The sequence below is a fragment of the Ictidomys tridecemlineatus genome, chromosome 2 (genome assembly GCF_052094955.1).
Source record: "Ictidomys tridecemlineatus isolate mIctTri1 chromosome 2, mIctTri1.hap1, whole genome shotgun sequence".
NCBI classification, from domain to species: Eukaryota; Metazoa; Chordata; class Mammalia; order Rodentia; family Sciuridae; genus Ictidomys; species Ictidomys tridecemlineatus.
The window spans coordinates 197,154,142-197,168,987 of NC_135478.1; the positions used below are offsets into that span (position 1 = coordinate 197,154,142).

General features: G+C 37.2%; 1 protein-coding gene across 3 annotated transcripts in view; it reads left to right on the plus strand.

The window, feature by feature from the left end:
• The window catches only part of Asns (asparagine synthetase (glutamine-hydrolyzing)), a 183,679-nt gene that overhangs the window by 157,932 nt on the left and 10,901 nt on the right, over positions 1-14,846 (plus strand). The window contains exons 3-6 of one of the 3 annotated variants that reach the window (XM_078040382.1): positions 5,097-5,153; positions 6,073-6,374; positions 9,204-9,475; positions 13,829-14,066. In XM_078040382.1, coding sequence (XP_077896508.1) covers positions 9,227-9,475; positions 13,829-14,066 — 487 coding nt within the window. In that variant the 5' untranslated portion in view covers positions 5,097-5,153; positions 6,073-6,374; positions 9,204-9,226. Of the gene's footprint in view, positions 1-5,096; positions 5,154-6,032; positions 6,375-6,603; positions 6,628-9,203; positions 9,476-13,828; positions 14,067-14,846 lie in introns of those variants that run through there. The other 2 variants (XM_005331786.5, XM_040291540.2) reach the window with 2 other exon arrangements.

A 14,846-nucleotide genomic window follows, 5' to 3' on the forward strand; every position in this document is an offset into this window, starting at 1 on the left:
GATTTTGGGGTGTGTGTGTGTGTGTGCAAGAAAACTATATATATGTTAAATGTGTATATATGTAAAGTATGTATATTTTACACACATACATATATAATCTAGTTGTATATTTTTCAACTGGTGGATCGTATATCTGAGAGAGTTTAGGAGTTATGTAAAAGGGAATTTTTGAGTCCTAAATATTGCTCTCATCTACAGACTGAAATAAATGTAGTTGGCATCTATAAAAGTAAGTGTTCAAGCATATGAAATAGTAGTGAAACATAAACTTAAAGTGTGACCAAAGTCATAGTAGGTTGCTTCATGATAAGTTTTTCTGTCAATGGATGCTGTCAGGGACTAGAAGGAAATTCTCCTTCAAAGAATAGCCTGACAGCCCCCTGGGAGACATCCTGCAGCTACCTATCTCCCTGGAACATCCTGCAGTTATCAGGATCATCAGACATCTTGCAGCTGGCAGTTTCACCACCCACATCCAGCAATTGCTGATTAGAGAGCTTCCCCATCCCCAATATATAAATACCCCTGTGTGAACAATAAAAGTTTGCAGCTTGGTCAGACTCCTGTCTTCCTGTCACCTTTGGTGCCTCTTGTCCCTTCATTCCACCCCATCTAGGTTCGCTGCCCACGTTGGTTGATGTGTCCTGCCATTGATGTGTCCTGCCGTTGATGTGTACTGCTGGTCGGGACAGATGATAATTATAACTGCCCTTGTGCAAGCTTAATTATTTGATGTTAGGAAAGGGCTCCACATACTTGAAAATATTAGCCAACATTAACCTAGCCAAATATATCTCAATACTTTATAGTTTTGGAAAAAAGGATTTCAAATGGAAATGCTGAATTGAAGATGGATGTAGTAGTCTAGAATTTCTGGAAAGTCTGGACTTAAAATATAAATTGTGGAGTCATCAGCATGTAATATTGTTTTAAAGTCATGAGTCTTGATTTGATTGCTGACTGAGTGTTGCTCATCACTCAGATTACAGATTTAAAAAATAGGAGGGGTTTTATAGATTTTTAAAAATATAGGAGAGGCTCAAGGACCAAGCTGTAGATTTCTCCAATATTAAGAGACCGAGATGATATTCAGGAATAAGCAAAAGAGAATGACTGCTGAAAAAAAAAATAGAAAATCAAGATGATGTGTTTCCTGGAATTCAAATGAATCAAGCATTTAAAGGGAAGAGAGGGTGTTTAATTGTGTAGAATGTTGCTGTCAGGCTGACTAAGGTGAGGACTGAGATTGGCCATTGGATCTTACAATAGGACCATCACTGGTGACTCTGGCCAGAGTAGTGTTGGTAGAATGTGGGAAAAAAAACTCTTTTTGAGTGGTGTAGGAGAGAATAAAGCAAAACTGGAAATGAGGAATTTAGAATTTGGAATTAAAATAATTTTGCTGTGAAGGTAAGGAAAATTAGAACAGTAGATGGAGGAAGAGTAGAATCCTAGAGTCAAGAGGGTTTAGTGTAGTTGTCATTGTGGTTGTTTTTATGATGGGAAAAATAATAGCATGATCGCATACTGAGGGGAAAATTCCTAGAGAGAGCTACTTCACATCTGTTAATGCTACTAATTAATCTCTTCCTGTTTTTAAGCTAGATTACATCTCTCTCTCTCTCTCTCTCTCTTAGAATTATATCTATTTTTAATAATTAAGCTTTCCGACTTCCAGGAACGCTGAATGCTATCTCTGTGTCCTGCCTCTACCCTAATTTTCTTCAAACTACTATTTAGGTCAACAAAGAAATCCTCACTGGCAGTGCTAATGGTTAATTTTTTCCACTATCTCTGCTTAGTGGGATGATTCTGATCCACCCTCTTAATTGTTGCTACTCTTATAGTTGGTTTACGGGTCATCACCCTCTCCTCAGTCTCCTTTCCCCTCCCTCAGTGCCTTCTCAGCTTATTTTGCCTGTTCCTGCTCTGCCTGCCCCTCAGCAGTTGGCAACCCTGAGGCCCTGTCTTGATTCTCCTCTCCGTGTACTTCAGGGTTATCAGCTCCAGTCCCATGCCTTCAATTTCTAAGCTATTCATGGCTCAATAACTTATAGAAAAATGAGGACATCTGCATTGACTGTGTGCCAGACACTTTGCTACCTTTATATCTGCCTTGTCTCACTCAATCTACACCACTCCTCTGAGTATTCCTGACTTCACTTTCAAATAAGGAAATTTAATGCTCAATAAGGCTCCAAATCTCACCTAATCCCACAAGTTAGTAAATAGCAGAACTTTGAACCCATTGTCTATTTGACTTTAAAGCTGTTGTTATAACGACTGCATTTTATTCTCCTCTAAATCTCTAACTCAGTTAACCTTAGTTTTAGATGGGGACATTCGACTACCTAATGTATATAGCTTAGCATTTCCACCTTAGTGGAGGTTAAACTAAACTCATTACTTGCCTCTTACTCCAGTCCCCTTCCCATACCAGCCAAATGTCCCTATATCAATACCTCCTCCTCTAATATTCCTTATTTCTTATCATGATGTCTCCTTCAATTCATTCTTTAAGTCTAGAACATTTTGGATTATTCTTTTTTTTTTTGGAGGGGGTATTTCTCATATAATCTTTTTTTTTATTAGTTACACATGACAGTACAATGATCTTGACATTTCATATATTTGAATCAAATGGGGTATAATTTCTCATTTTTCTGATTGTACAGTTGCAGAATCACATTGGTTATACAGTTTGGATTATTCTTAGTCCCGCATCCTTAAATTTGTTGGTCTCCGAGTCACTGGAGAGGTGCCTCTACATGGCAGTACAGGTGACATTTTCCTCTGCTTCCTAGCTGACATCTTGCTGCCTGGCTCTTTACCACAGTTGATCTGCCTCACAGGTATCAGGATTAGCTTTGGAGAAAGTCAATCTGATCCTTCCACTTCACATAAAAATCTCTCATGGCCCTTGTCACTACAGAAGCATCTTCATTCTCCGTAGAATATCACTCTATAAATGGTCTTACCTTCCTTTTTAGTCAGAGACATCAGGAACATATGCAAAGGCTTATATTTCAATATATACATAGATACCTCTTTTGCTAAAGGAAAGAAAATTAGTTTCAAAATCTTTGCTAAAGTTTAAGTACTTTAGCAACTAAAAATAAATTACTACTTATTTTTCTCAATGGGTAACTAAACATATAACTATTGTCATGTAAATCTTCTCAATTTTTTATGTCAAAAACCACTCTTATTCAAAACTATACACCAACAATAATTTCATGTAAAAACTCTCATTTTAACTAATATTCTCATCTAGGTTTGTTCTTTGGCTGTGGATCTTGAAATTAACACTTACTAATTTTCCATAAAAAACTTTGGGAACATAGGAATGAGAGAGTGGAAATGGTGAAGGTAGGGATACTGACACAAGGGTCTTTTCAAAACAGTATCAAGATGAATTTGTTCTTTTTTTTTTTTTTTTAGTGTGCTTATTCACCTGAGGAACATTTAATCTAATTTGGATATATGCACAAACTTAAAAGGTTCAATTTTAACTTGATAAGTAAAGAAATATTGAATGTAGGGTTATTTCAAAATTTGTTCTTCATTAATATTCACTTTTTGCTTTTATTGGTACATGATAGTTGTACATAATAGTTGAGTTCGTTTTGACATAATCATACATGCATAGAATTTAATTTACTCCACTTTGAATTCGTTCTTAATAGCCTAATTAGACTAAAAAGAATTCTTTATGGTCTTTTATTAGATTCCAAGAAAGGGATTCAGGTAAAGCTTGACAATGAAAGATTATATTTGGTAACATACTAAACATATCTGGTACCAGACCTCAATATTCTAGTCTTTCATTAATGTGTTTCAATGAGGCTAGTAGGAATTTACAGCCTCTAAACACTCCTGCAATTTCTCACACATGGGGCCACCTCGTATCCAAACTATAATATACTCCAACTTACTTATCCCACACCAACTCAATGGTTAGTGATTTAACAAGCTTTTTTTTTCTTCCAAATGCATTCTTCCCATTTCCTGCAGCTTCCCCTCAGCCCTGTTGCATTTAAGTTTTCTTGTTCTTTTATGAGGGAATCTCTTCTTCATGGGCCCTTCCCATTTGTTCTATATACTGGCTCCAGCTGTCCTCAGGGACAAATCAAGACTTTTCATGTCTCACTGACATTTCTTGGAAGGGCTCTTTACCTGCTGAGCTTGTTGTGCAGCTTCCTGGGGAGACATGAGCACTCTGGAGTCACCACATTAGGTTTGAAACACTTGGCTCAGCCATTTAGTAGCTTTTTGGTATTGGTATTTTAATAACCTTATTGAACCACTTATCACATCCTTAATTGTTAAAAGAGAAGAGTAATTATTATTTTCCATGGTTGATGTAGCATACAGATAACTTATACTGAAATGCACTGCACTTAGGAGGTCCTTGATAAATGGCAGTTAATGTTATTATAACAGTTTCTGCTCCAAAATCATCTGCTCTGTGAGCTTTACTCTAAACCATACTTAATTGTTCTCTGTGTTCATGGTGCTCTGTTCTTAAGTCCTTTAAAGCAACAATTACTCTGATTCTAATTACTGGTTCTTACGTATAAATTTTTAATCTTTCATATCAGACTATTTTTTCTGTTTCTGTGTCCCTTCACCCTGCCCCCAGCTCTGTCAGTGTTTTCTTATCTATGCCTCACCCCAGGCTAAGTCTTCTTTTATTTGGGACTAAATAGATGTTTTGTAGGAAGAGTAATTAGTTCCTAGTTCCATAAAATCTAGAGTTCTACAAAACAAATAATGTACACAATCTATGTTAATAGTTCATCATTTGTTTTACCAAATGATGAATTTTAAGGCAGTGCTAGTCCTAGTGTTTTTAAAATGGAAAGTTCCTCTCCCAAATTCTCTGTGCAGATTATGAATAGAAAAAATATTTAATTTAAGGGTAACAGGGTAACACTCCAATATGAAAATTGAAATAAAATCTGGAAAAGAAAATACATTTAATTATAAATGAAAATATTCATGTTTAGTAAAAATAACAAAATTTATGCCAGCCCCTTACTCCTTTATCAGAATCTCTAGGACAACCCAGTTATTCTAATCATTTTTCTCCATAGGCACATTGAGATGAAAATAGGAGGACCTGGTTTCACATTCTGTGTCTACAAGTGCAGGTACATGAATTTGAATAATTTACTTCTAATTGACCCTAATGCAAAAATTTCCACATTGTAATGTTATTTTTACTTTAAAATATTAGATTGGTAGTGTAGGATGACAATGAATTAACTTCCCTCCCTCAGTACCATGGCTCTCATGAGCTCTTATCACTTCATGACTTAGAATTTCAGGGCTTGAAGGATGTCTTTCAGGTTTTAATTTCATTATTTTAAAGATGGAGAGATAGGCTAGTATGCACAAGGCTCTGTGTTTAATATCCCAAGCACTGGGGGATAATTCTACAGATCAGATAAAAGATGGAAACCTAACGAGCTCATAGGATATACTAATAGTCACTCAAGTAGTTGTCAAATTCAGGCAGGAATTCAACCTTTTCTTAAAGTGAAATGTGTCAAAAGCCAAGTATAATAAGGAATATAATTGAATCAAATATATCTCTAGGAGCCACTTAGCGGTATTTGCTGAGCTCTGAGTACTCAAAAGGTGAAGACATCAACACAACCAGGAAGGTCGCAAGCTGGTTGAGCGGGAATACAACCACGACCCATCACAAAATACAAATATACTGTGATATATATCTACAGGAAGGCAAATTTAATGCTGCCTGGAGGTAGGCAGAAGAACACAAAAGCCATCCTTTGAGCTATTCTTCTCCCCATTTCTGGTTATTATTTTAGCAAATGCTTACATATCTACATGTATCTATCAGACTGTCTCTTAGAAAAGGAGAACTCAAGACTTTAAATTAAAGGTATGAGGAGATCTGCTTCAGTGGGGACACTGCATTCCAAATCGGTGATGATTTCCCTAGGAACAAACCAAGTACCGAAGGCCTTCTAATTGCCAGACGGTCAGGTAGTCCTAGGTACCAGGATGGCACTTAGCCAGACCTCTGAAGCGATCCTTTAACAGGTAACCCAACACCTCAAGGAAACGGAAGCACAGTCGCTCCTCCTCGCTCCCTAGCACTCCGCCCACTCCGCCCCGCCTTGGGCCCCGCCCTCCGCCCCGCCTTGGGCCCCGCCCTCCGCGTCTGCAGGCCCGCACCGGAGGCCACGCCCCTGCGCGCTGATTGGTCCTCGCCGGAATGATGAAACTTCCCGCACGCATTACAGGAGCCAGGCGGCTGTAAGCCGAGAAGAGGCCGACGGTCCCCCAAGCACTTCACAACCTTGGACTCCTTCCCTCTGCCCGTCGGACCCATTCACTACTAGGTAAGCCGGGGCCGCTTAGCGCAGCGCCCTTCGTGTGCCCGGGAGGGCGAGGTTGATGTGTAGCAGCCTGGCACCCGTCACATGCGGCTCCCTAGCGCCAGGCGGATGCTGCAGCGCCGGCAGAGGACCGAGGGCGGGGCTGAAGCCTGCGATTGTTGCGCACCTGGCCCCAGGTTGGTCAGGGAGGACCTCCGTCCCGGTCCTGAGGGTTTGACTGAATGGCGACCCGGGGCCAGGCTGCTTGAGAGAGAAGGTAGCGGCAGCCAAAGTTTGGCCTCAGTAAATGTTATTATTTTTAACCATATGGCGTTGAATCCTGTGAAATTGTAGCAGTCCCAGGGCCCTGCTGCGGACCTGCGGGAGCGTGCACGAGGCCGGTGCGCCGTCGGGTGTAGGGGGGCGATGCAGTGTAGTCCGGGTTCAGGAGGGGAGGGCTCTGGCTTGGCAGTCATCGCCTGGAAGCCTGTACGTGTGTGTCTACTCCTCCCCCACCCCTTTCCCACCCCATGTCCCACCCCTGGACTGTAGACCAGCCAGGCACAACAAGTGACTTGCTGAACAAACCCTGCCAAGAAAAGAGCTGTTTAGGGAAATAGGAGGCTAAGTACCGAAAAAAGCAAAAGAACTACATGCCTGTACTGAATGGACAGCTGTTCTTCAGGGCTGGCTTCAGATTAATGTTACTCTTTTAAATAAAGGGAGTTTTCTTCTCAGCCCATGGCCTACATTATTTCTTCATTTCTCTGGGTGCTTGAGTAATAATTTGGAAGCACTGAAAAACTATTTTTTCATTGATAACATTACAAGTAAGGTGGGTCTTGCACCTGTCCCTTAGTTGGTTACTGAGATCATAAGTAAAAACTAAGCGATCTGAGGAAGTTTAAGTAATTGGTAAGCACAGAAACTAAATACACTGAAGTGGCTAATTTAGTAGCTGTCATGTTATCTTGTATTTTGAACATTTAAACTGCTGGCTGGTCTGAATTGGAGATGTGCTGTACATGTGAAATACACCAGATTTTGACGAATTTAGTAGGAAAAGTAATGTAAAATATCTCATCATTTTTTTTTCATATTGATTTCATGTTGAAATCAATTATATGTTGATATTGTTTGGAGTATATTGTGTTAAATGTTTTAAATTCCACCTTTTGTACTTTTTAATGGGGCCACGTATGTGGCTCATATGGCTATTGCATAGCACAGCTGTGTAAGTTTAGAAGGTAATATGGAAAATGACTGGGAACAGACAAAAGCAGTAAGGAATAAATATAGCAAATAAGATGACCTTTGCTGACTTATAAGAGTGATTCCAGTAACTATAAAAAAATAGGTTATGGTTTTAATATTTTTTTTTTACTTCTAGAGAAATAAGTATGCTTCACAAAATTTTGTTCCTCTTTTCCCTTTAATTTAGTGGTTAGGGTGTGTTTCCCTGTTAAGGGCTTAATACTGGAATTCACTAGTTAGCATTAAGAAGTTTAAAGTAAATGCTTCTGATGATCACACTTGATTTTCAAAGCACTTTCCTACCCTATTTGTAACCTTCATAGATTGTTTATCAGTAGTTATCTTAAGTGGTAGTGAATCTTTCACTAAATTGGTAATTCTTTCATTTTAGGCTGTTTGGCCAAGTGCATGCAAGGGACTGCATAGTACTTGTGCTACTTCATTTCCAAACTGCTTAAGTTGGTACCATTTTCCATTATTTTGATCAGGTCTTAAAGGGCAACTAAAGCTTTGTTTCATTTTAAATGTCCTCAAAGGATTGCTCAAAGTGAATGATGTAATTTGAATATATGTTATAGTATATAGTGTGCTTGTCCCAAATTATCTGGACATTTGCTGCAGATTTGCATTTTTAAAAAATATAAAAGTAGTTATTTTTTCAAGTTACAGATATTCAATTAAAATAACTGAGCTGGCAGTCCAAATGAAGTAGCCTTTTATTTCATAATTGATAATTTGAAATTGGAAATTGAATTAACATTTTTAAGGATTATTTACTTTCTGGGTTATAAGAATGTGCCAAGTGTTTTTTAATTTTTTTCCCCAGGGATGTTGCTATATACTTTGCTTTCTTACTGACCAGTGTAGCCTAGACACCAAAATATTTGAGAACATTTTTGTCATCTAGGACATTTTGATAGTGAAGATTTTGTACCTTGTGTCAACGAAGAATGTTTTGTTAGAATATTTAATATCAGATTATATTGCTTTCTTTTTCTGATTCTTCAATCACATTTGAATAAATTACTTAGAGGTAAGCTAGAAGATACGAAAATCTTGCAAGAACTGTATCTTAATATTATACTTAGCATATACCATCTCTATTATACTTGCCATATTCTTCCTACAGTTAGTATAGTTAGAGGGCATTTAATTGTCTAGGACACCCAAGAGGAAGTTTCCTGTATTGTTGAGGGCTTTCCTGGAGTGGAAAAAGTTTGGCTCGGCTGGAAGCAGCCTTTATGCATGTCTATATCTTGGGAGGAAACCTAGGCTGCAAAGACTGAATTTTACCTGGATGCTGCCAGCTGTAGTTGACCACCAAATCATAAGGTGGGAAGAGATGTAGATTTTGCCTGGGTGCAAAAGAAAAAGCTGCTGTAGCTGGTTAGGTGCAAAGGTCATCCATCCTTTTTGCATACTTCTAAGTAAATCAAATCTTCTACTTCTGTGTGTTTACCAATGTAATGGAAAATTACTGTAGATAAGATGGTTTATGTTTCACCCTTTGAAGTGGTTAATGTAGGTTTCTAGAATGGAGGATTAATCAGACTTGGATTGGATGTTGAATATTTGATTGGTCTGCTTTTCTCTTCATAGAAAGTTTATAGCTTCATTGCACCATGTGTGGCATTTGGGCCCTCTTTGGCAGTGATGACTGCCTTTCCGTTCAGTGTCTGAGTGCTATGAAGATTGCGCACAGGGGTCCAGATGCATTTCGTTTTGAGAACGTCAATGGATATACCAACTGCTGCTTTGGATTTCACCGGTTGGCGGTGGTTGATCCACTGTTTGGAATGCAGCCAATTCGACTGAAGAAATACCCTTATTTGTGGCTCTGTTACAATGGTGAAATCTACAACCACAAGGCGGTAAGCAAAAACCTCAAAACTAGTCAGGTGTTTTAACATATTTTGTATAATGCTTTTTTACTTTTTACATTTGCTCTAGTCATACAAGTATACAAGACACTGATATACAAAGAGGTGAATTTTCTTGGTCACCAAAAATAATAATAATAATAATAATTCAACTCTTAGAATTTTTTTCTATTAAAATTTTTAATATTAATTGTGCCTGTGCTGTTTTCTGTATTAGATACTGGAGTTACAGTGGTAAAGAAGAGGGGTAAGATTGCATTTAAGTGGAGCTTATTATGGAATGTATAGAGGGAAAGTATCATAATATCTACAACATATTCTCTGTAATTCATCTAAATAATGACTGTGTGCATTTGTGTACGAGATATTATGCAAATATGGGCAAATATTAACAGTTGATTTAATGTAGGTGCTCATTACTTTGGTCTGCATATTTAAAATTTTTTCAAAATTCAAAGTTGGGAAAGGAGGTAAGCAAAAATAACTTGCAAATTGAATACGAATTTTATATGAAACTCTAGCCAAATAATCCTAGATTGGAAGTTCTTGTCAAATTCAGTATTTGGAAAAAAAAAAAGAAAAAAAAATTCAGTATTTGGGTCCTTTTTGGCACTCATGACTGCTTTTCTGTTCAGTGTTTTTGCTGTAGAGGTTGTACATAGGGGTCCAGGTGCATTTCGTTTTGAGAATGTCAGTGGATAAAACCAGCTGCTGCTTGGGGTTTTACTAGTTGGTGATGGCTGACCAGCTGTTTGTAATGCCCCCCATTTTGACTGAAGAAATATTAGGGAACAGGAAAAAATTTGTTCATATAATAGGTTTTCTGAAAGAATACATACACAGGTGATGAATATGGGACACCCGCATCCAGGATGGTGGTCAGAAAAGGGCTCTTGAAGTAGCACTTGAACTGAGACCTGATGGACAAGCAAGGTTGGGAAGATCACTCTCTTTAGAGGGAGATTGCACGTGGAATAGCCCTGTGGTAGGAAGCAGCCCTGGGATCGTAGTGAGTGAGTATTAGGGGGAGGTAGGGAAGGTAGGGTTGGGAAGGTGGACAGGACCATGGAGCAGCACTTCATAGCCATGCTAAGAAGTAGGAATATTCTAAGGGCAGCAGCAGTTGAGGTTTTTAAGGAAGGTATGGAATTTAGTAGTTTGGAGATGACTATACTTACAGTGTTTACATAATACTGCCACTAAGTATTACTGTAGTTGCATACTTAATTAGAATCAAAGGGCAGAGATGTGGGTGGGCTGGATGCAGTCAAGTACATTAAGACTTTTAGCAGTACTAAAATTGGAACAACTTTCTAATCCAGTGAAGTTTATTCTCAGGGTAAGAGTGGGTGAGGGGATGGAAATTTGGATCCTAGGAAGCTGAATTTGACAAGAATCTTCTAATACAAGATTATTTAGCTAATGTTTCACAAGTAATTTACATACAATTTATAAGTTATTTTTTATCAATTCCCCAACTTTTTATCTTGAAAAAGTTTCAAACATAAAAAAGAACAATGAGCATCTTGATTAAATAATTCTTAATATTTATTTGCTTTATCTCTTAAACACATGAATATATTCATTATTTGGCTGAATAATTTGAGAGTATGTTACAAATAGGAAGACACTTTCCCTCTCTCTGTTTAAGCATTTGTCACCCAAGAATACACACATTCTTCCACCTAACGTCAATACAATTATTAAACCCAAGAATTAGTAATATAATCTAATATCCAGTTCATATTTAAATTTCCCAAGTGTCTCCTAAGAGTATTTTAAGAGCTGTTTGGGTTTTTTTTTTTTTTTTAATTTTGTTTTGTTTGGTTTTGAGGCATATTTTAGTTAAGGTTTAAGCATTTAGTTCTGATTTTTCTTGGTGTTTTTAGAGACTTCTTTATATATTCTATCGACATTGGTAGGGATTTATATTCTAGCCACCCTTTGGCTATTTTTACATCTGAACAATAGCTTTTGCCTTGTTGTTTGCTTATAGGAATTTTCTTAATAGACTTCTCATTTGCAGAGCTTTTTATTATTCATAAAATTCCTTTCACAGATTTATTAAGGGCCTATATACATGGTCATCATTTTTCTAGGTACTTGAAGATGAAATGGGGAAGAGAAAAGGTAAGAATGGAGTTTCACGCTAGTGGGAGTGAGAAGAGGGGAGCAGTTCAAATGTTTTTGGAAGTCAAATCAATATCTTATACATCATGGGAATACTACATTATACTATAGCAATATTGGCCTGGGTTTTCCCTTAAATGAAGTAAGAAATACCTTATTTTGTTTAAACAAATTTGCTGCTTGTTAATTTTGTTAATAAGTTATAAGTTAAATATTTTTTTTTCCTAAATCAGTTAAATATATTGAAATTTGCAGAGTTCTATTGCTTCTACCAAGTATCTTGAGTTTGGGCTGCTAGAAACCTACCTAAAGAATAAAATAAATATTTTAGTCTTATCTAGAGTATTTGTAACATAAGTTACAAAGCTTCTTCTTCTTTTTTTTTTTTTCTGGGGTCTGGGTGAAAATAAAGTATTGCTACTACAAAAATACAGACAGAGTGCTGGGATTGGAGGGAGACTGAATGAAGAAGTCTGGGGTCGACAACCACCAAGTCAAATGCCAGTATGACTTTGGGATGGTGGAAAGATATGGGGCTTATCTAAAGGGAAACATTGAAGTGTGTTTTTAGGAGAGTAGCAAATGGTACTTAACCATTGAATTGTCAACCAAGTGACCCCTCTACTCTTTGAATAAATTGCCTGCAAGGTTTAGGTCAAAGAGAAGAGGTTAGAGATAGGGGAAGGTAGATTTGGAAAGCTGTTACTTGCTATTATCACCAAATGCATTAGGATTAATTATCCTTCAGGTATTTCTGCCCAGAAGGGTTAGCAGGAATCTTTTCAGATCCCACCTGTTAATGATAGGACCATCCTGGTAGTCTCTCAAAGCAAGGAGGAGTGACTAGCACTGTAGAAGAAGCCAAAGCTCTTTTTTGTGTAGATTGTGAGTGCTTTTAGATACAAGGTTCAAATGTTAGGAAGTAAGCTAGACTGTGAAGCATATTTATAGGTCATACGTTATAGATTTACTTTTTGAAAATTGGAAGCATGCTCTGAATGTTTATGCTTATTCAAGCTTTCCACCTGATTTTGTTTCTCTAACTTTTTTCTCTTGTCAGCCAACAATGTGAGTTTTAGTACAAAGAAAGCAGCACACACTAAGGACTTGACACCCTCAGAAGTTTGTCAGTGGTAGTGGAGAGCCACTGAATTAGCCACAGTTTAATCAAGCATTCTGCATGTGATGGCAGTGACCATCTCTTCTGTTCCTTTGGGGCATGTGGACTGATAAAGCCCCACTGTCATTTTTCTCTATCAGTGAGAAGTAGCTTTAATGCCACTGCAGTGATGGAGTCTGGATGTGGTAGTTCACCCCTGAGGACAAGTAGCTTTGTTTTGGATTATGTATTTGTCATTGTGGTAGAGTCAGTTATTTGTCAGAAAGTGGTGTTTTTTTTTGCTTTAAATTTTCACAGGTAGGTCTTTGAGGCTGATCAGGAAGAACCTTAGGCAATACTCTATTCCCAGACCAAAAGTTCATAGTTGCTGAAAACACATTTTTAGTGTCATTGTGTTTTGGCAACTGGGTGAGCTGTTTCCTTAACTTAGGCATATGCAGTTAGCCCTCCAAGTCTGTGGATTCTGTATCCACAGATTCAACTAACTGGATGGAAAATATTTGGGGGGAAAATTGTCTTTGTACTGAGAATGTACATTTTTTTTTTCTTGTTCCCTAAACAATATAGTCTAACAACCATTTACATAGCATGCATTTATATTGTGTCAGGTATTATAGATAATCTAGAGATGATTTAAAGTATACCAAAGGATATTTGTAGGTTATATATAATAAACATTACAACATTTTATTTAAGGAATTCAAGCATCTGCAGATGTTGTTATCTGGGTGGGATTTTGGAACCAAACCCCCACGAATATTAAGTGATGACTGTATATGTAAATATAGGTGTATTACATACAGAGTATGTAAATAGTATGCATTTTCATCCCTACATGCCTTAACTGTTCTGGTACATTGCCACTGTGCATCCCATTTATTAGATAGCAACTAAGACAGTAACCTTATGTTGTAAAGAACTAGCAGAATCATAGGTTGAAATTAGCTGTATTTTGATAATGCCACGATTCTTCTAAACCTCTAAAGTGCTTGAAATTTTTATAAAGCACAGAAATACTGAATCAACATTGTAATAAAAAGTTATTAGTGAACACACAAGCATGCTGACATTTTTATTTTGCTCTGTTTCTTAAGTTGCAACAGCATTTTGAATTCGAATACCAGACAAAAGTGGATGGTGAGATAATTCTTCATCTGTATGACAAAGGAGGAATTGAGCAAACTATTTGTCTGTTGGATGGGGTGTTTGCTTTTATTTTACTGGACACTGCCAATAAGAAAGTGTTCCTGGGCAGAGATACCTATGGAGTCAGACCTTTGTTTAAAGCCATGACAGAAGATGGATTTCTGGCTGTGTGTTCAGAAGCTAAAGGTAATGAGAGAATTTTTTTCGTTTGTGTTCTGGCTTTGTGTTTTCTTCTAAATCATATTTGATAAACCCTGGGGAGGAGCAATCACAATTTTACACGTGACTTTTATGGATCCTTAGAGCTATGTTTTCTTTTTAAACAGAGGAATGGGACTCCCTGTTTCAATATTTAAATTCTGTAATCCTTGAGGTATGAGTCTATAGTACATTTATGTTTTTATTATGCTGATATAGTCTACATCTAGTTTGATCCTGTATGTATATGACAAGTTTTCCTGTGTCATATTGTAATCACAGGGTTGGCCCTGTAGTTATTGCACTGTGGAACCTTATCAGCTACTATCACAGATATGTGTAACCAGCACTCCAGATAATTTTAGAATATTTTTTGTCTCCTCAAAAAGAAATCCTGTACCCTTTATCTGTCATTCCTCTTCTCTATTTATTTGTTATCTACAACATTTCTTACCCTACCTTCTAGCCCCTGGCAAGTACCAATCTGCTTTTTGTCTCTATGAATGTCCTATTCTGGACATTCCATATGGATAAATTCATATCATTATATGGAATTTTGTGGATTCTTTTACTTAGTAGAATATTTTCAAGATTTATTTGTGTTGTGAGCACTTCCTTTTTATTGCCAAATAATACTTCATTACATACCACATTTATTTTTCCATTTATTAATAATACTGCTGTAAATATTTGTGTGCAAGTGTTTGTGGATGTATGTTTTTATTTCTCTTAGGTATATACCTAAGAGTGGAATTCCTAGATCATATG